This window comes from Pan paniscus, chromosome 10, assembly GCF_029289425.2.
Source record: "Pan paniscus chromosome 10, NHGRI_mPanPan1-v2.0_pri, whole genome shotgun sequence".
NCBI classification, from domain to species: Eukaryota; Metazoa; Chordata; class Mammalia; order Primates; family Hominidae; genus Pan; species Pan paniscus.
In genome coordinates this window covers 102,349,261-102,371,369 of record NC_073259.2, presented here as the reverse complement: position 1 = coordinate 102,371,369, position 22,109 = coordinate 102,349,261, and the positions used below count along the sequence as shown (strand labels likewise).

General features: G+C 38.3%; 2 protein-coding genes across 11 annotated transcripts in view; one reads left to right on the top strand and one right to left on the bottom strand.

The window, feature by feature from the left end:
* The window catches only part of CEP83 (centrosomal protein 83), a 154,037-nt gene extending 134,425 nt beyond the window's left edge, over nucleotides 1-19,612 (top strand). For 6 of the 9 annotated variants that reach the window (XM_055095992.1, XM_034934239.2, XM_003816866.4 and 3 more), the window contains 3 exons: nucleotides 13,057-13,160; nucleotides 15,969-16,158; nucleotides 17,158-17,797. In XM_055095992.1, the coding sequence (XP_054951967.1) occupies nucleotides 13,057-13,160; nucleotides 15,969-16,158; nucleotides 17,158-17,262 (399 nt within the window). In that variant the 3' untranslated portion in view covers nucleotides 17,263-17,797. Of the gene's footprint in view, nucleotides 1-13,056; nucleotides 13,161-15,968; nucleotides 16,159-17,157; nucleotides 17,798-19,446 lie in introns of those variants that run through there. The other 3 variants (XM_055095991.2, XM_008969968.5, XM_034934240.3) reach the window with 1 other exon arrangement.
* The window catches only part of PLXNC1 (plexin C1), a 158,538-nt gene continuing 154,826 nt past the window's right edge, over nucleotides 18,398-22,109 (bottom strand). Inside the window, exons 30-32 of one of the 2 annotated variants that reach the window (XM_057299503.2) lie at nucleotides 22,023-22,097; nucleotides 21,386-21,456; nucleotides 20,759-20,890 (exon numbers count right to left, since the gene is read on the bottom strand). In XM_057299503.2, coding sequence (XP_057155486.1) covers nucleotides 21,406-21,456; nucleotides 22,023-22,097 — 126 coding nt within the window. In that variant the 3' untranslated portion in view covers nucleotides 20,759-20,890; nucleotides 21,386-21,405. Of the gene's footprint in view, nucleotides 20,891-21,385; nucleotides 21,457-22,022; nucleotides 22,098-22,109 lie in introns of both variants that reach the window. The other variant, XM_034934236.3, reaches the window with a different exon arrangement.

Genomic DNA, 22,109 nt, shown 5'->3' with positions numbered 1-22,109 from the left:
TCGTTAGGCTATCTAGGGACCTCAACTCTAAGTTACCTCATTAACATCAACTCAGGTATGATTGAAAGGGACTTGCTAAGAATTATACAAAAACCACTCCTATCACTTATACAATTCCATAGGTCTTAGCAGCTTTGTACCAGGATCTGGGTACAAAGACCAAATATATTTCTTCTTATACCACAGTCACATTCTGGGTGCCCATGAATTTTTGGGAGACATTATTCAACCTAAAATAAGAACTCATAAAGCCTATGAATTCTTCCTTTATGATGCCTCTCAAATTTTCCCCCACCCCATATTTCTTTTCATTCCTATTACTAACATCCTTGGTCAGACTGTCTTCCCTACGAGGTTTATCTGGATTCATTTATCCAATTTACTCAACGTATCTGTTAAGCATCTATTATGTATCAGGTACTTACTCATTCACTGGAATACAGAAGTAAACAAAGACCCTGCACCGTGGAGTTTACATTGTAGTTTGTTAGGAGACATAGAATAAAGAAAGAAATACTATCAGGTGGAGGTGAGTACTAAGAGGAAAATTGACAGGAGTAGGCTGGGTGCGGTGACTCACGCCTGTAATCCCAGCACTTTGGGAGGCCAAGGCGGACAGATCACCTGAGGTCAGGAGTTTGAGACCAGCCTGGCCAACATGGGGAAACCCCGTCTCTACTAAAACTACAAAAATTAGCTGGGCATGGTGGCGGGTGCCTGTAATCCCAGCTAGTCAGGGGGCTAAGGCAGGGAGAATTGCTTGAACCCTGGAGGCAGAGGTTGCAGTGAGCGGAGATGGTGGCAGCACATTCCAGCCTGGGCAGCACAGCAAGACTCCATCTCAAAAAAAAAAAAAGGGAGAGAAAATTGACAGGAGTAGGGGGTGCTGTTTTACGTAGGTGGTCAGGCAAGGCTTCTCTGGTAAGGTAACATTTGAGCAGAGACTGAAGGAAAGGAGGGAGGATGCCATGTTGTTATATGTAAGGTAAGGGTGTTCCAGAGGGAATAGCAAGTACAAGAGAGGCAGGAATCTGCTTGGTATGTTGAGGGAACACAGGAGGCCCAGGGAGCTAGAATAGAAAGAGGTATAGTAGGAGGCCAAATTTATGCCATGACTTCAGCTTTTATTCTCAGTTAAGGTAGGAACACACTGGAGGTTTTTGAATTGAGAAGTGATATCTGAATTACATTTTTGAAGAATCTCTGGCTGTTGTGTAGAGGGGCAGAATAGGAGTCAGGGAAACCATGTTTTAGTCGTCCAGGTTACAGATCAGCACTAAAAAAGATGAGTTTAGAACTAAAAAAATACAATAACAATAATTAACTCAATGGATAGATTTAATAGCAAACAACATCACCATCATCAAGAGATGAGCACAAATCAGTGACAGAGACAGAAGATGTACAGTGAGGAAAATAGAAATGCCAAGAGTTGGTTTTAAAAAGATTACGAAATTGATAAAGCCTTGGCAAGACTGATTGTCCTCAGACTCCCCATAAAGTAGATGAGATGAGATTAGAGCCACAAATGAACAATGTAGTGAATGAAAAAAGGGATATCTATCTATAGATATTAACTATCTGCATATAGATATTAAAACAAAAGGAATAGTATAAAAACTATTATGCTAATTAATCATGCAATTTAGAATAAATGAATACATTTCTTTAAGAACATCTTAAACCTAATACAAGAAGAATTAGGTCATTTGGATAGTCCTGTATCTATTAATGAAATGAAATCTTTAGTTAAAAACCTTCCACAAAGAAATGCCTCATTTGGCTTCACTGGTAAATTATTCCAAATACTTAAGGAAGAATTAATACTAATCTTAACGCAAACTCTTCCAGATGATAGAAAAGGAGGAAACACATCTCCACTTATGAGGTTAGAACCTGATAGAATCAATACAAGAAAAATTGCATTATAAACATGTAAAAATCTTAAATATTAGCAAACTGAATTTAGTGATATAGAAAAATGATAATATAACATGAGCATTTAGGTTTTATTCTGGGAATATAGGTGTCTTAACATGCAAAATTGTTCAGTGTAATTCAACACCCTAACAGAACAAAGAAGGAAAACTATTGTGGTCTCTAGTGTGAAACATAATTTGACAACATTCAGTACCCATTCATGATAAAAACTTTTGCCAAACTGGGAACAGAAGGGAATTTTCAATCTTATAAATGGTATCTGTAAAAATTCTGCAGCTAACATCATACTTACTGATTAAAAATATTGACTGCTTCCCCTTACTTACCCAAGGTCAGGAACAGATGTCTACTATCACCATTTTGTTTAATATTTTATTGGAGGTTCTAGTTAGTGTAATAAGGCAAGAAAAAGAAATGGAGGGGGAGGCTGGTCAAGATGGCCAACTAGAAGCAGCTGGCGTGTGCCACTTTCATGGAGAGAAATAGAAGGAGTAAGTAAATACAGCACCTTCAACTGAAGCATCCAGGTACACACATTGGGATTCATCAAGAAAACAACTTGACCCAGAAAGAATGGAGAAGAGCAATCAGGACAGTCATCCACTTGGGAGTGACACAGAGCCAGAGGAGCCTCCTCTTCCCAGGGAAGTGGTGAGTGAGTGAGTGACCCCAGCGACCCACGCTTCTCCCTTGGATCTTTGCAACCCACAGGTCAGGAGATCCCCTTGTGAGCCCACTCCACCAGGGTCTGCAGCCTGTTACACAGAATTATGTGGAGTCTCAGCAATGCAGCCGCTCAGATACACATAGAGCCCTGGGAGCTTTAGATACCCAGGTTTCCCATCAAAAGCAACTGCAACTCCAGCCAAGCGGGACGTTAGACCCCTGTACATACCCCTAGGAAAGAGGCTGTATACAGGGGATAGAGCAGTGACAGTCTGCAGGCCCCACTACCATGGCACCTTGCAGGATAAGACCCACTGGCTTGGAACTCTAGCCAGCCACTGGTAGCAGTGTTACACCTCTCTGAGATGGAGCTCCCAGAGGGAGGGGTGGGCTGCCATCTTTGCTGTTTTGTAGCCTTAGCTGTTGCCTTCATTGCAGCCACCCTATGGAAAAGCACCCAGACTGCTTTTTTATGCAGGTCCCATACCCTGCTTTTCAATGGGTGGGGGACCTCCCGACCAGGGTCACTAGTCACCCTTGTTGGTGTTTTCCAGCTGGCAGTGGTTCCAAGCCACCCTGGGACAGAGTTCCCAGGGGGAGGGATGGGGCTGTCATCTTTGATGTTTCACATTCTTAGCCATTGTTGCCTTTGGGCTCTAGGGAGTCTGAGTTGGTTAGGGACTGGAGTGATCCCCTGGTACAGAGCAGCAGCTCTAAGGAGAAGTGGTCAGGCTGCTTCCTCATGTGGCTCCTGGATCTCATTTCTCCTCACTGGGTGGGATCTCCCGACTGAGGTCTACAACCATACCCCCACCAGTGTTTTCTGGCCAGCAGCAGTTTCAAACCTCCCTGGAATGGATCTCCCAGAGAGAGGGGCAGGCTGCCAGCTTTGCTGTTTTGCAGCCTTATCTCTTTGCCTTTGGGATTTGGAGAGTCTGAAGCAACTGTTCTCGAGGATACCCCCTCACAGCACAACTGCTCTATGAAAAAGTGGCCAGACTGCTTTTTTACTTGAATCCCTAATCCCATTCCTCCTCAGTGGACAGGACCTTTTGACCAGGGTTTCCAGCCACCTGCACCAGTGTTTTTTTGGCTAGCAACAGTTTCAAACCTCCCTGGAACAGAGCTCCCAAAGAGAGGGGTGGACCACCACTTCTGCTGTTTAGCAGCCTTAGCTGTTGTCTTCAGGCTTTAGAGAGTCTGAGGTGATTAGGGGCTGGAGTGGACCCCTAGCAAAGCATGGCTACCCTATGGAAAAAGCTAGATGGCTTTTGTATGTGGGTCCCTGATCCTGTTACTCCTCACTAGGTAGGATCTCCCAACTGAGGTCTCTAGCCACCTCCTGTTAGTGTGTTCTGCCAGCAACAGGTCCGTGCCTCCCTGGGACAGAGTTCCCAGAGAGAAGGGCAGTCCTCCATCTTCGCTGTTTCACAGACTTCCTTGTTGATATCTTCAGGTACTGGAAAATTTAAGATGAAAAGGGATTGGAGTGGACCCCCAGCATACTGTAGCAGCCCTATGGAAAAGTGGCCAGACTGTTATTTGGGTCCTTGATTCTATATCTCCTCACTGAGCATGTCCTCCCAACCTGGATCTCCAGCCATCCCCACCAGGGCCATCCAGCCAGTAGCAGCTCTGTTACTGTCTGGGACAGAGCTCCTAGTGGTGGGAGGGATGGGTTGCCATCTTTGCTGTCTTGTAGCCCTCACTCTTACTGTCTCCAGGTTCTGGAGAGTCTGTGGGGACCAGGGGCTGGTACGAATGCCCAACACAAAGCACCCACCTCAGAAAAGTGGCCAGACTGTTCTCTATGCAAGTCCCAGTCCTCACTTCTCCTCCCTGGGCAGGGTCACCCAACCTGGAACTGTAGCACAACTACCCTGAGCTTGCCTGACCACTTCAATCAGAGGCAGCCCAGCAGTTAAAGGAACACCCCCACACAGAGATGGAACCATCAGACAGAAGGAATCAACGGAAGAACTCTAGCAACACAGATGGTCAGAGTGTCAAATGGCCACTAGTTCTCCAACAAGGGTTCTTAACCAGGCTGAGTTGGCTGAAGTGACACAAATAGAATTCAGAATATGAATAGGCATGAAGATAATCAAGATTCAGGAGAATGGCAAAACCCAATCCAAGGAAACTAAGAATCACAATAAAACGATACAGGCACTGACAGATGAAATAGCCAGTATAAAAAAGAACCTAACTGATCTGATAGAGCTGAAAAACACAAGAATGTCACAATGCAATCACAAGTATTAACAGCAGAAGAGAGAGACCAAGCTGAATAATTTCAGAACTTGAATACTGGCTCTTTGGAGTAAGACAATCAGACAAAAATAAAAAAGAAGAATAGAAAAGAATGAACAAAACCTCCAAGAAATATGAGATTATGTAAAGAGACCAAATCTACAAATCACTGGCATCCCTGAAAGGGTTGGGGAGAAAGCAAACAACTTAGGAAACATATTTCAGGATATTGTCCGAGAAAACTTCCTCAGCCTCACTAGAGAGACCAACAGGAACTATAGAGAACAAAATTCTACACAGGAAGATAATCCCCAAGACACATAATCATCAGATTTTCCAAGGTCAAAATGAAAGAATATTAAAGGCACTTGGAGAAAAAGGGCAGGTCACCTACAAAGGAAACCCCATCAGGATAACAGCTGACTTCTCAGCAGGAGCCCTTCAAGCCAGGAGAGACTGGGGACCTATAGTCAACATTCTTAAAAAAATCTTCAACCAAGAATTTCATATCGAGCCAAACTAACCTTCCTCAACAAAGGAGAAATAAGATCCTTTTTAGATAAGCAAATACTGAGGGAGTTTTAGATAAGCAAATGCTTGTTAAATGGAGACCCATCTCACAAGAGATCTTGACAGGAACACTAAATATAGAAAGATGGTTACCATGATTCTGCTGAGAGAGAGCATTAAAAAAAAAAGATGGTTACCAGCAATACAGAAACACACTTAAGTACACAGATGAGCCACACTATAAAGCAACCACACAAGCCAGCCTAATAACCAGCTAACAACACAATGACAGGATCAAATCCACACATATTAATACTGACCTTGAATATAAATGGGCTAAGTGCCCCCATTTAAAAGGCACAGAGTGGCAAGCTGGATAAAAAAGCAAGACCCAGTGATATGCTGTCTTCAAGAGACCCATCTTATATGCAATGACACCCATAGGCTCAAAATAAATGGATGGAGGAACATCTGCCAAGCAAATGGAAATCAGAAAAATGCCGGGGTTGCAATCCTAGTTTCAGACAAAACATTTTAAACCAACAAAAATCAAAAAAGACAAGGGATTACATAATGGTAAAAGGTTCAATTCAATAAGACGTAACTATCCTAAATATATATGCACCCAACATAGGAGCACCCGGATTCATAAAGCAAGTTCTTAGAGACCTACAAAGAGATTTATACTCCCACACAATAACAGTGGGAGACTTCTACATTCCACTGACAGTATTAAATCCTTGAGGAAGAAAGTTAACAAAGATATTCAGGACGTGAACTTAACATTGGACCAGATCTGATAGACCTCTACAGAACTCTACATCCAAAAACAACAGGAATATACATTCTTCTCATTGCTGCATGGCACATACTCTGAAATTGACCACACAATCAGACATAAAACAATCCTCAGCAAATGCAAAAGAACTGAAATACCAAACACACAGCACAATAAAAATTGAAATCAAGACTAAAAATATAATTGCTCAAAACCATTTACATGGAAGTTAACCTGCTCCTGAATGACTTTTGAGTAAAGAATGAAATTAAGGCAGAAATCAAGAAGTTATTTGAAACTAAGAGAACAAAGATACAACATACCAGAATCTCTGGGACACACCTAAGGCAATGTTATGAGGGAAATTTATAGCACCAAATGCCCACATCAAACAGTTAAAAAAGATGTCAGCAACCTATCAGCACAACTAAAACAATGAGAGGACCAAGAGAAAACCAACCCAAAGCTAGCATTAGAGCCGAACAGAAGGAGATCAAAACATGAACAGCCATTCAAAAGATTAACTAATATGGGAGTTGCGTTTTTGAAAAAATTGTTAGGCCACTAGTTAGCCTAATGAAGAAAAATGAGAAGATCCAAATAAACACAATTAGAAATAACAGAGGGGATGTTACCACTGACCCCACAGAAATACAAACAACCATCACAGACAACTATGAACACCTTTCTGCATACAAACTAACAAAGCTAGGAGAGACAGATAAATTTCTGGACACATACACCTTCCCAAGATAGAACCAGGAAGAAGTTGATTTCCTGTACAGACCAATAATGAGTTCTGAAATTGAGGCAGTAGTAAATACCTGCCAACCAAAAAAAGCCCAGGACCAGATGGATTCACAGCCACATGCTACCAAATGTTCAAAGAAGAGCTGGTACTGCTTCTCCTGAAACTGTTAACAAAAAATAGAGGAGTAGGAAATCCTTCCCAAATCATTCTGTGAAGCCAGCATTGTCCTGATAACAAAACCTGGCAGAGACACAACAATGAAAACTTTAGGCCAATATCTTTGATGAACATTGATGCAGAAATCCTTAACAAAATACTTACAAACCGAATCCAGTAGCACATCAAAAACCTAATCTACCATGATTATGTAGGTTTTATCTTTGGGATGCAAGGTTGATTCAACATGTGCAAATCAATAAATGTGATTCATCACATAAACAGGACTAAAGACAAAAACCACATGGTTATCTCAATAGATGTAGAAAAGGCTTTTGATAAAATTCACCATCCCTTTCTATTAAAAACTCAATAAACTAAGTATTGAAGGAACATACTACAAAATGTGAGAGCCATCTGTGACAAACCCACAGCTAACATCATACTGAATGGGCAAAATATGGAAGCATTCTCTTTGAAAACCAGCACAAGACAATGATACCCTCTCTCACCACTCCCATTCAACATAGTATTAAAAGTCCTGGCCAGAGTAGTTAGGCAAGAGAAAGAAAGAAAGAAAGAAAGGGCATCCAAGTAGGAGGAGAGGAAGTGAAACTATTCCTGTTTGCAGTCGACATGGTTTTATGTTTAGGAAACCCCCATAGTCTCAATCCAAAAAGCTCCTTCAGCCGATAACTTTAGCAAAGTTTCAAGATACAAACTCAGTGTACAAAAATCACTAGCATTCCTGTACACCAACAACAGCCAAGCTGAGAGCCAAATCAGGAATGCAATCCCATTCACAATTGCACAAAATAAAATACCTAGGAATACAGCTAAATGGGGGTGAATGATCTCTACAGTGATAATTATAAAACGCAGCTTAGACAAATCAGAGATGATACAAATAAATGGAAAAACTTTCCATGCTCATGGATAGGAAGAATCAATATCATTAAAATGGCCATACTGTCAAAAGCAATTTATTGATTCAGTGCTATTTCTATCACACTACCAATGGCATTCTTCATGGAACTAGAAAAAAACTTCTAAAATTCATGTGGAACCAAAAAAGAGTCCAAATAGCCACAGCAATCCTATGCCAAACAACAACAACAAAAAACGTGGAGGCATCATGCTACCTGACTTAAAACTATACTATAGAGCAACAATAACCAAAACAGCATGATATTGATACAAAAACAAACACATAAATCAATGGAACAGAATAGAGTAACCAGAATTAAGGCCTCACAGCTACAATCATCTGATCTTCAACAAAGCTGACAAAAACAAGCAATGGGAAAAAGGACACCCCATTCATTAAATGGTGCTGGGATAAACAGCTAGCCATATGCAGAAGATTGAAACTAGACCTCTTCCTTACACCATATGCAAAAATCAACTCAAGAAGGATTAAAGACTTAAATGTAAAATCCAAAACTATAAAAACACTGGAGGACAACCTAGGCAATACCATTCAGGACATAGGAACTGGCAAAGATTTCATGATGAAGATGCCAAAAGCAATCACGACAAAAGCAAAAGTTGATAAATGGGTTCTAATTAAACTTAAGAGCTTCTGCACAGCAAAAGAAACTGTCAACAGAGTAGACAGATAACCTACAGAATGGGAGAAGATATTTAGAAGCTATGCATCTGCATCTGACAAAGGTCTATCTAGCATCTATAAAGAACTTAAATTTACAGGATAAAAACAACCCCATCAAAAGTGGGCAAAGGAAATGAACAGATCATTTTCAAAAGACGTACATGTGACCAACAAGCATATGAAATAAAGCTCAATGTCACTGATCATTAGAGAAATGCAAATCAAAACCACAATGAGATACCATCTTACACCAGTCAGAATGGCTATTAAAAAATAAAAAAATAGCAGATTCTGGCGAGGTTGTGGAGAAAAGGGAATACTTTGATACACTGTTGGTGGGAGTGTAAATTAGTTCAACCATTGTGGAAAGCAGTGTGGTAATTCCTCAAAGAGCTAGAAACAACTACCATTGGACCCAGCAATCCCATTACTGGGTAAATATACTCAAAGGAATATAAATCTTTCTGCCATAAAGACACATGCATATGTTCATTGCAACACTATTCACAATAGCAAAGACATGGAATCAACCTAAATGCCCATCAATGGAAGACTGGATAAAGAAAATGCGGTATATATACACCATGGAATACTATACAGCCATAAAAAAGAATGAAATAATGTCCTTTGCCAGGTACATGGATGGAGCAAGAGGCCATTATCCTTAGCAAACTAACACAAAAAAGGAAAACTGAATACTGCATGTTTTCATTATCATAAGTGGGAGCTAAATGATGAGAACACATGGACACAAAGGGGAGCAACAGATACTGGGGCCTACTTGAGACTGGAGCATGGGAGGAAGGAGAGGATCAGAAAAAATAACTTGGGTACTAGGCTTAGTACCTGGGTGATGAAATAATCTATTTACCTATAAAACAAACCTGCACATGAGTTTACCTATAAAACAAACCTGCACATGTACCTCTGAGCCTAAAAAAAATTTTAAGAATAAAAAAATGGACATAAAGAGTAGACAGGAAGTTAAAATTATTCACAGATGTCACTGTGCATGCATAAAAGTCAAACCTATCAAACTATTAAAATTAATGTGAATTTTTTAAATTTCTAGGTACGAAGTCAAGTAACAAATACTAGTTATTTTTCTTTACACACACAATTAGAAAATATTTAAATGCCATTTACAATAGCATAAAAATACATAAAATACCTAGGAACGAATCTAGTGAAAGATGTTTATGACTTCTACACTGAAATACAAATACTGCTAAGAAAAATGGAAAAATGCCTAAAGGGAAAACTGTACCATGTTCATGACTTGGAAGATTCAATATTAAGGTGTCAGTTCTTCCCAAATTTATCCATAAGTTGAATGCAGTTCTAATCAAAATCTCAGCAGGTTTCTTTGTAGAAATTAGAAAGTAGATTCTAAAATTCATCTGAAAGTACAAAGGACTAGAATACCCAAAGCAATCTTGAAGAACAATAAAGCTAGAGGACTTAAAACTACCAGGTATCAACACTAAATATAAGCTACAGTAATTCAGTGTGGTATTGGCATAAGGATAAACAGGCAAATGGAACAGTATAGAGTCCAGAAATAGGTTTACACTAAAGGTACCACTGCATTTCGATAAAGGATGTTCCTTCAAATAGTAGTGAGTCAATAGATTAAACTCAGCCTAACCTCACAACATAGGTAAAAATGAACCATACACCTAAGTGTGATAGGTAAAAAAAAAAAAATAAAGCTTCTAGATGAAAACTTGGGAGAAAATTTTAGGATCTTGGGATAATAAAGATAAGCAGGATGCAAAAAGTTCTTACTATAAAATACATGATTGATGTAATTGATTTTATTTAAATTAAAATCTTTTTATTAAGGGATACTCTTAAGCCAAAGAAAATGACACCACAGGCTGGAGAAGGTCAATCTGCAATACATATATATCTGACATACGATTCATATCTTGAATATATAAAGAACTACAAATCAGTAGGAATCAGGTTACTCAAAAGTTTTAATGGACAAAAGACTAGGATGGACACATCACAAAGAAGGGATATCCAGATGACTAACATGCATAAAAAAAGATGCTCAATACCTTTAGCTATCAGGAAAATGTAAATTAAAACTACAGTGAGATACTGTATTTCACCAAAACACGATGCAAAAGCTAAAAGACCGACCATACCAAGTACTGGCAAAAATGTAGAACAGCTAGAACTCTCACATATTGCTGGTGGAAATGTAATTGGTAAAACTGCTTTAGAAAACTGGCAGTATCTACTAAAGCTAAAACATGTATACACTATGACCCATTCATAGGTATATACTGAAGAGAATGAGGTACTTAATCTGCCAAAAACATGTTTAGGAATGTTCATAAAATATTTATGATATCCCCAGACTGGAAAGAATTTAAATTTTCATTAACAGGAAAATGTATAAAATGTGGTATATTTGTACAATGAATGACAACATTACAATGAAAAAGAAGTACTGTGACAATACATAACCATGGCTTAGTCATATAGATAAAATGTTGAGAAAAAAGTCCAGATACAAAAGAGCATAAATTTATGATTTCTTTCATATGAATGGGTGGATGGATAGACAGATGGACTCCTTAACTGCCTATAAATTCATAAATAAATACTTATGGTGATAAAGGCCAGAAGAGTGGTTCCTTTGCCAGGGTAGACAGGAGCATAAGGAAGCCTTCTGAGATGTTGGAGGATGTGGGACAATCAAAGCATGAGAATGAATGCTCGTAGCAGAGTTATTTGTAATAGTCCCAACTGGAAATAATGCAGATAACCCTTAACGGTGTACTGAGTGAATATACTAGGTTATGCAGTAATCCTAAGTGGAATATAATATGTGGGAATGAATGAAGTATATCTGTAAGTAACATAAATCTCACTAACAATGTTGAGTGAAATAAAGTCATTAATAAAAGACTACATACTATGATTGTATGTATATGAGGTTCAAAAATAGGCAAAAGTAAACTATAGTTTTGGAAGTAAATTAGTTGGTTACCCTTTCAGAGGATGACAGGGCTAGTGATTGGAAGGGGGAAAGGTAGGGGCCCTTCTGGCATGGCAGTGCTCTTGACCTACAAGGAAATCATGGCAGCATTTGTTTTGTGGTTTTTCTTTGAGCTTTACGTTTCTATTCTATGCATTTTGCTGTAAGATTATACTTCAGTTAAAAAAGAGTTAGAAAATACCTAAAAGGTTTGTAGCGACTAAATGAGTTTTAACATTTTAGGTGTTTTTCTATTAAAAAACAAAAGGCCTGTGTATAAAAACTGAAAAAAGATACTACTTTTTTCCATACACTCCTTTTGCATTTTACCTGGACTTTTCCGTATTATTTAATGAAACCATACAAGATTTACTGAGGAATTTTTTCCTTTGTATATTGTAAAGTTTAAATTTTTTCCTTTTAAGATTTAGAAAGGCAACTTTTAAACAGATGCATCCATATTTATCTTAGCTTTCTGATCCTTCAGTTTATTAATTTGGTAGTACTTTATAACTTACAAACGTGCTTGTAATTTTGAATTTTACTTCAGTTCTTTTCTTTTCCTTTTTTGAGACAGAGTCTTGCTTTTTTGCCAGGCTGGAGTGCAGTGGTGCAATCTCGGCTCACTGCAACCTCCGCCTCCCAGGTTCAAGTGATTCTCCTGCCTCAGCCTCCCGAGTAGCTGGAACTACAGGCACCCGCCACCACGCCCAGCTAATTTTTGTATTTTTAGTAGAGACGGGGTTTTACCATGTTGGTCAGGATGGTCTCAATCTCTTGACCTTGTGATCTGTCCGCCTCAGCCTCCCAAAGTGCTGGGATTATAGGCGTGAGCCACTGTGCCTGGCTCCCCACCCTTTTTTTTTTTTTTTTTTTTTTTTAATGGGTTCTTGATCTGTTGTCCAGGGTGGAGTGGCACAGTCATAGCTAACTGTAGCCTTGAACTCCTAGGCTTAATCCATCCTCCTGCCTCAGCCTCCCAAAGCACTGGGATTACAGGCATGAGCCACTGTACCTGGCTCAGTTCTCTTAAACACATGCTATCTTCTGGAACAATGGAGAGCTCATTATTTCTTACCAAATGTACAGGCAGACTCAGTAGTAAAATTTGACTCCTTCCCTTTGTAGATTTTTTTTTTTTTGCAGCAATTATTGATACCAGTTTTTTTGTTTGGCATTCATAATTAATTGTCACATTGAGAATATTAGATAGATTTGTGGTTTATTATCTTTGCAATTTTCAGTAAGAGCCATGTCTACTAACCTTTGTTTCTAGTATTCACTGAAAACATTCATATCTAAACACAGTTTTTGGTGAGTAAAATATTTTCTATATAGTTTTGTTCAAATAAGAGATTATGTATTAACATACTTGTTCATATTTCTCTTTTTAGAGAAAATCTCTTCATGAAAACAAATTGAAAAGACTACAAGAGAAAGTAGAAGTCTTGGAGGCAAAGAAAGAAGAATTGGAAACAGAAAATCAGGTCTTAAATAGGTAATGTGTTTGTATGTGTATCTTCCCCATGTGGTTATTTTGATGTCATAGAACTTTGTCTCTAAGTATAACGTACCTTCTTTTCTTTTAAAATATACATTTTAAAGATTTCTAAAACAGCTTGATAACTCCTAATTTACTATCCTTTTTTTACCCCCTAACTGAATGTTTCTTTAAACCAAAAGGTCTCTGTCACATACCAGGTGTTTGCCTTATGATTGGGACTAACAGAAAATGTCACTGGCTTTGGTAGCAAGGAGTGGTGTTAGTTGTTGCTGCTGTACAAGACAGTTGTAGCTATTGCATAGTTCTGAAAATTGTGCCTACAACTTTGAATCAAAGGTCAGTTTTGGTTTTCTGGTGTGGAGATTTTATTGAGCTGTAGTTTCGGGTTTTGCAGTCACATACAAGCACATCTGATAATCAGGATCATCAGCATTTTTAAAGCAGAGATTTGTCATATTAAGTTGTTGGTAGTGGCATTATATGACACATTTGATTCAAGTTAAGAAAAATCTTTTTAATTTAGTGAATTAGTGGTAGCCTTCAGCGCCTTGGCTATTCAAGTATAGATTTTTCTGTAATGGAAACTGCCTATAATATCATGCAGTGATGTTTTATGATGTGCACTGGTGTTCTTGGGTGCAATTATTACCAACAGGTGAACAATTGTTTTTTGAAGAACATTCTAGAGGTTTCTAGACTGTAGAATTAGTGCCAGCCTTACAATACTCTATTCCAAAGTAGGAGGCCGCCTTTAGTTTATTAATTTGGTAGTAATTTGTAAATTACAAACATGCTTGTAATTTTGAATTTTGTTTCAATTCTTTTTGTTTTAAACATGGGGTCTTCGTCTATTGTTCAGGGTGGAGTGCAGTGGCACGATCATAGCTAACTGTAGCCTCAAACCCCTAGGCTTAATCTATTCTCCTGCCTCAGCCTCCCAAAGCACTGGGATTACAAGCATGAGCCACCATTCCTGGCTCAGTCCTTCTAAAACAGAATTCAACTTACTTCCTCTTCCATAAACATTAATATTGAAATGTTAGCAATTCAAGATTGGCCAGTTGTGGTGCAGATCATCTAGAATTTTGAGTGATTTTGAAATTATATTTGATTACTGGATCGTGTCCAAAAAGATGATGATCTGTGAAGGCCTGGAAAGTTAGCCTTTTTCTCCATGTCATTTTTTCCTAAAGTTGTGTAGCTTCACCTTTGTGATTACCTTTTATAATAGGAAAAACCAGTGTTTTTCCTATTCTCACACAGTCAACACAACATTTCTGACACCAGATGTTTGGGGTTTTTTCTTATACATGGAGTAATCAGTTCTCCAGTGGACATGAGCTAGGTGTCCTGTAATTCAGGTCTGATCCTGTCTACCTGGATTTAGCATCAGATCCCACAGGTAGAGGGCTCAGTCCCACAAGACTGCCCCCCACTTCAGAATGCAGCCATAAGCCCCAGGTTGTAACCCGTGCTTCTGACTGACTGGCTAAAAATGGCCATAAATTGGGGTTCCCATGACCTGCTCATCATGTTCAATTAATTTGCTAGAGCAGCTTACAGAACTCAGGGAAACTTACGTTAACCAGCTTACTAGAAAGGATATTACAAAATATATAGATGAGCAGTCAGATGAAAGAGATACATAGGAAAAGTTATGAGGAAGGGGGCGTGGAGTTTCCATGCCCTCTCTGGGCATGCCTCCCTGCAGACACCTGCACATGTTCAGCAACCCAGAAGCTCTCTGACCCCATGCTTTTGGGTTTTTATGGAGGCTTCATTACATAGGCATGATTGATTACATCATTGGCCATTGGTGATCAACTCAACCTTTAGTCCTTTACCTTCCCAGATGTCATGGGGTGGGGTTGGAGAGTGGGGCTGAAAGTTCCAACCCTCTAATCATGCCTCAGTCTTTCTGGTGACCTGCCCCATCCTGAAGCTATTCAGGGGCCCCCAGCCACCAGTTATCTTATTAATATACAAAAGATACTCTTATCACTTCAGAGTTTCCCAGAGTTTTAGGAGCTGTGTGCCAGGAACCAAGGGCAAAGACCAAATATATATTTCTTACTAAAATATTACACTGACATTTTGAAAATTAGATTGAACTATGAAAATCTCTATATTTGACCATATTTCACCTATTTAAAAATGCCAATTTTGTAAGCTTCAATCCAGCATTTTCTTTACACTTGACCCTTGACAACATGGGCTTGAACTGCACGGGTCTACTTATATACAGATTTTTTTTCGGGCAAACATGGATAGAAAATATAGTATTCACAGGATGTGAAACCCGCCAGTTCGGAGAACCAACTTTTCCATTATGAGGGTTCTGCAGGGCTGACTGCAGGACTTGTATGCACAGGCTTTGATATATGAGGGATGTCCTGGAACTAATCCCATGTGTATACTGAGGGATGAACTGTATTTTTATTTGATTCTTTCTGTAAGATAAGGCACTCTTTTTGGTTTAGAGTCTCCCTTTAGTTTCAGGATTCATGAATGGGGGTGAGTAGGAGGGTAGGAGTGAGTACCAAAGTATCAAAAGATTTTAGATCTTTAATTAGCAAATAAAACTTTATAATGAGTTGATAGTCTGCAATGCTAATGATTGCTAATGATTAAGATGTTATGTCATGTTTCTGTTTATCTTTCTAGGTAAACAGATTTTTTATCTATATATTATATATAGATCTCATAATTTAGAAATTCCAGTTTAAAATTATATTCTGTGAATCATACTGTGCTTCAATAGGGTATAACCATGTTAAAGAAACATTTCTTTTTCTTTTTAAGACAAAATGTTCCTTTTGAAGACTATACAAGGCTTCAAAAAAGACTAAAAGATATACAGAGAAGACATAATGAATTTCGAAGTCTAATTTTGGTTCCTAACATGCCTCCAACAGCATCTATCAATCCTGTTAGCTTTCAGTCATCAGCCATGGTTCCAAGCATGGAACTACCATTTCCTCCTCATATGCAGGTATGAGCATTTATTTTAGGGGGAAAAAAAAGTCGTACATTTTTGTAGGTTTTTATGTTTAAATATGGTGATAAAACTCAAATTATAACTTTGGTCAGTGCTCAAAATTCACCACAAAAATGGCATAAACATTTAAAACTACTTTTAACTTCTTCCCTTTCATTTAGCATAGAAATTTGCTGAATTCAATTTGAATCATGATCCTTTAGTGATGGTGCTGAGAGTGAAATCTCTTAGTGGACGATAGAAAAGAGGAAACTTGATTGAGTCATTGAGTAACCTAGAGTTTGTAGCTTATTCATAATGTTAATACTAATTACTACTGAGAATTTACTAACGCAGTGAACTGTGCATGTTCCGTGCAATGTCTAATACTAATGAAAAATGCTTTGAGGGCAGATATTACTATTCCTAATTCATAGATAAGGAAACTGATTCAGAGTGAAGTGACTTGCATAAGGTCATAGCTAATAAGTGACAAAGTTTCAAACCTAAACCTGTTGAATCCAAAACCCGGGCTCTTTCTATTGTATCAGGCCCCTGAGGTATTGAAGGAATCAGATTGATTCTTTTTTAGAAGATGGGAGTATTAATAAGTAATTATGTTTTATAACATAAGCACAGAAGATTTTAATCACTGAATTGAATCTCAGGCCAAGTGCTTTGTTTATAATAAACTGCTGTTAAACACCAGTGTTGTTGTAAAGTTACCATGTAAGTATACCTGGGCCCTGCATTAGTATTTTCTAATTCACTCCCTGGTGAATTTTATACCTAGAGAAGAACAGACTACGGGTTTTGCTTAAGGCTAGAGCCTGAGGCAGGAAAGAAGCAAAACTAGATGGTAGTTTAGCCCATGCTACTGTTTTTAGACTGCTACAGTGGTCAGCATTTCCTTGCCAGATGTTATAGGCATATATAAAAGAGGCAGTCCAAGGCTGCTACCTAACAGTTTTTCTAATAGTTTCTTTTGCTATGCTTTCTCTACATCATTTTAAGGAGGAACAACATCAAAGGGAACTCTCTCTACTTCGCAAAAGACTAGAAGAACTGGAAACAACACAAAGAAAACAACTAGAGGAACTTGGATCTTCTGGAGAATGATGTTCTTGGAGAACAGGCAGATCAAAAGAGGTGAAGTTGGTGACTCAGTAAAACTTGACATTTTAACCTGTGGCATTTAGATACTTTTTACTGTTTGCCAAAACACTTGAATGTGCCTCAAGAAAAGGTGCCTACTACATGCTGTATTGTATGACTGTCAGGATTTTAAGATTATACAAGTGAAGCATTAAAAGAGAAATTCTCAGAGATATTTAGAATATTTGACAATGGTTTGAGAATGTAAAACAAAAAGGAACTAGTTAGAGTCAAGTTTTAAAATTTTTACTTTGTTGAATTTTTTTTTTTTTGGCATTTTGAGTGAAATATAACTATCATTAATTCTCTCTTCATCTTTGAGATGCTTGGCCATAACAGGGTCCATACACATCTTCTGGTTTACTATATACAAAAACTGTAGTTGAAAAAAGATGACAATTTAAAAGTCAGCCTAAAGAATGTAAAGGTATCTATATACAAAAGGCTACCTTTTCTAAAATCTGTGTGCACATAATTAAAGAGCTTAATTTTTTTTTAATCGTGTGTTTAATTTTACATCAACCATATAGCATATATTTAGCAATATGACAGTCTACTGATTTTGGCTTTGTTAGAATAGAGAATAAGTGCAAATAATTAAATCCTATGGCTGTATTAACAAGGGGGCCATTGATTATAAAACTTGAACTCAGGTCCTTTTATAAACATTGTTGGTATTTAACTTTACTTCCCATTATTGTGGATCTAACCAAGTAATTATGTGTTTTGTGTCCCTAAGTATGCTCTCATTTTTTTTGGTCTACACCCATTGGAAGCCTTTTTAATGTGACATCTTTTAGAGGAATTCTGCTGGAATAATTTCATGTTAACGAGGCTAAAGCTCAAGTCTCCCAAATTAAGTGGAATGTTCATTATCCCAAGGTGTTCATAGTCAAAAGTCCCAGTTGATAGTGAAGAAGGCCAGGACTGTAATTGAGCAGTCCTTAGCACCATTTAGCAAACTAGGTTTACTTACTACATAATATAGCTGCTTATTCACAGCATATACAGTGACACCTTATCGCTGAAAAATAATTTCCACGTAGCCACTTAGAATAAAAAAAATATAACTAGAAAATTGAAAAAAAAAAAGACAGTCCACAGTTACATCAAAATGTTTATTTTTTGGATATAGACATTTAAAACATTCATCTCCAAGAACAGCTTCAATCAGGTATACAATAAGAAATAGACTTTAAATCCTAATACAGAAAAGGTAACAGAATTTTTTTAAATGCTGCTGTAGACACTAGTGTTAGAAAAAAAAGTTTATAAATGGTTTTGCACCAAAAAAATATGCAAAGAAACTTGAAAATAGAAATTGTTTGCCATTTGTTGCTCTGGTTGCTGTTTAATATAGACCCAGTGACTGATTGTCTTCAGCACACATCTAATTTGGCCATTTACTGCAGTTGGCTAATGTGATCCAAAATGTGATCTAGATAGTGCTTTTCACTGGAGGATTGACAAACACGCTACATACATTAGTGAATCTTCATACCACCTCAGTGAGGTAGCTTAGAAATATTATACAGAAATTGAGGCACAAAGAGGTAAGTGACTTGCCCAAAGTTCCCAACAGCACAGTCCCTGGAAGAGGAGGTAACTCTCCACACAGGACTCATGTGCCAGAAAGCTGGACAGGGACACCCTCATGTAGCATTTAGTAAATACTTAGATAAAGCTGTAGCTGATCCTTTGAGTTTTCAGTACCCTATAGTAGTAGGGGAAGTCTTTTGGGCAACTCTCCTACCCTTGGCTCTCAACTTTCCTACTGTTGTTCTCTTATGAACTCCTTCACCTCTTTGAAGACTGTAGCAGCCTTCAATGGCGACCAGACCTCTCACCTTTATTCTGATCTGTCATCTATTTGGTAGTTTGTTTGAGGTGTGTCCGTTGGACAGACAATGGTCAAAAGCAACAGGATTGGGAAGGTGCCTATCAGGGTAGTAACTAACTGCTTATTTTCTCTGATCAGTTTGTTGAGGTGTCACCTCTCTCATGCTTTTCCAGATAATACAGAAGCAAAAAGGAATTGCCTTTAAGACAAATTCATATTTAAATCCTAATGCTCCATACAGTGTTGGTAAATGATTTCAAGGAATATGTGATCAATGTTATTTGACTTGAAAAAATTTTCTTTCCTAGATGGGGGATTTGGAGCACCAAGGGTAAAAGGTGCCTGCCACAAGAAAAGCTCAAGAGTTGCCAATTATGCTGTTTACTTCTTCTGGTTTAATAGAAGGAAAACACAGTGGTATTAAAACTGGTCATGAGCAGCAAAAATTCAGGAATAAAAAATCAGCACTAAAAAGACTACAGTATAACTGGATAGAGAATTCTTTAAAAAGAAAGGCATGAATAAAATGGGTATTTTAAATTCTTTCTCCTGCGAGGAATACTTTCAAAAAGTACATAGTAAGACTAAGATACCAAGTTGTATACTAATATTTTTCAGGCCTTGGGCCTCAAATATATATATTTATATATAATACTCCAGTGTGAACAGCAATTCGATGAAATGTAAAATGTATCTATCTTTTTTTTTTTAAATCACACACAAGTATTCATAACCACAGGGTTCACCAGAAATCTAAAGCAAGGAGACACTCATATAGAAATGGAGTTACTCTTCCACAGATCGTTCTGCTCAAAGGTTTTGGAACAGAAATGAATTAATGATTTTTTTGTATAATATCCAACATGTCCACTATCAAATACATTTAGTATGAAAAAATAGATGAAGAAAAGGAACATACATTAGGACAAAGTATCTGGTTAAAATGCTGTTCATTTAAATAAAGCCCACTCTCCTTACTTTAGAGCTCCTTGGTGAAATGGAGGTGAGTTTGATGGAGTGCAGTTGATGACCACTGAAAAACACGAGCCCTTTCAACAATGTTGCAACACTGTTAGTTTTTGGTTTAAACACACACACACACTCACAAATGCTAAGTGTACACTACCAAATTCTGCGGTCAGCTTTTCCAAGAACTACTGGGGAAAGTTTCAATGCTGCAAATCCTCGAGGTTGCCCTAACACCCCCACCTTGTTTCCAAATGACTCATTTCACATTTTGTTTTGAGCACTGGCAGTATCCCTTTACAATGCAGAGGTGCAGTGTAGCACAAGTGCTACATAGCTGTAGTTTTCAAACAAAACCACTTATATCATTGTGCTTAAGTGGAGACTGTAGTTACAATACTGACATTCGCTTACTGGCCCTGTATTCTCTGTAAACAAGGAGGCTGTTTGCAACAACCACTTCAACTCTATTTACAGAAGGGTTCCCACGGTATACACACAGGCACAAGGGTTGGTATGCTTTCTAAAAGCTGTGCATGTGCCTTGGTCTCTTAAAAAGACAGTGCCCAAAGTGGAACCTATGTGCAAACAAGAAATTAACGACACAGAGTAGCTCAAGCAGCCATTTTGCTCCCAAGTCGTCTGAAGAACTTTGCCAGATTAAGCCAGGCCCCAGAGTGCTTACATCCACTTGCATTTCTTCTTTTCATCAAATAAGACTTTTACATGCAAGAGTTGTTTCTGAGCTTCTTCCAGCCCTCGTTCTCTTTCTAGTTTATTTAGAATCTGTTGACAATTAGAACAGTTATTTTAGATATTGTGGTTTTAGCGTTACAATTCTGTTTTTTTGCATACCTGATGCTATGAGTGGTAAAATCTGTATGAAACAGATGCCAACATTTTCTTCCATCATTTACATACTCACTTTGCAAGTTGTTTTGCTAAGTCCTTATCACAGGATCAACAATACCTTGGCTTAAAATAGAAGCTCGCAAGAAATACCAACTATTTGCTTACAAATATATGGGGCCAGGCTTCCAAGGCCCTGCTTTATGCATTATGTCACAGCCATTCCAAGCACAGCAAGCATTCCTGGGCAGCCAACATGCAGGCAAGTATTTCTCCTTAAATGCAGCAGGCAGGGACATCCTGGTCAGAGACAGATCCTTCCCTTCCCTCCCATCTGGGCAGTGTAGTCCCTCCTCGTGCTTCCCTTCTCTCCCCTGACCCCTGGAACGAGGGATGCTTATCATGTTTAAGAACTCATTGCCTCTACCCTACCTTAGAGCTTCACTTCATCTTCAAGTAGCAAATGGAATTGGTGAGCTATTCTCACCATTGACATGGATAGCCTGTCCCAGCATGATTGGGGGGGAATCAGGGAAGGGGGAGTTAACATTTGTTTGGAAACAAAGCATCTGATGAATGTGTCTGTTTGAATTTCCAAAGAAAAAAACCCAGATTAAGGAGAATTAATCATAAAGGAGAATGGTTTATTGAAATAGTCGCTTAAGTTAGAAATATGTCATAATTTCATATAACGATTGAATACAGAATCTAGGCAATTTAACAAGCCTAGCTTTCATTTTTAGCAAATTACAATCAAGCATAAGCTGACCCCATTTAATAGGGCCACTACTTACTCATCAAAGTTAACTTGAGTCAGGGTGGCTGTAGGCCCCATGAACTCAAATGTAAATTCAGGCTGGTCCAAATGTGGGCAGCATGATAAAACTGTAAGAGGGGCAGCCATGTACAGGGTCTGGCTCAGTGCCAGGATCCCCCATCTCAGACAGGCTTCCTGGCATCCCTTTCTGGCCTTTTGGGATGCCAGAGCTGTTCTGAAACTGACAGAATGCTATAACCACATCCTTGTGCCTGATTCAAAGGTTAAAAACAATGTTATTTAAAATCTTACCTCATCAAAATATTTTACGATGTATTTGTAAATTTCTGTCAAGGCCACTTCTTCATTAAATTCATTTTCATGTTTCTAAAAGAAAGA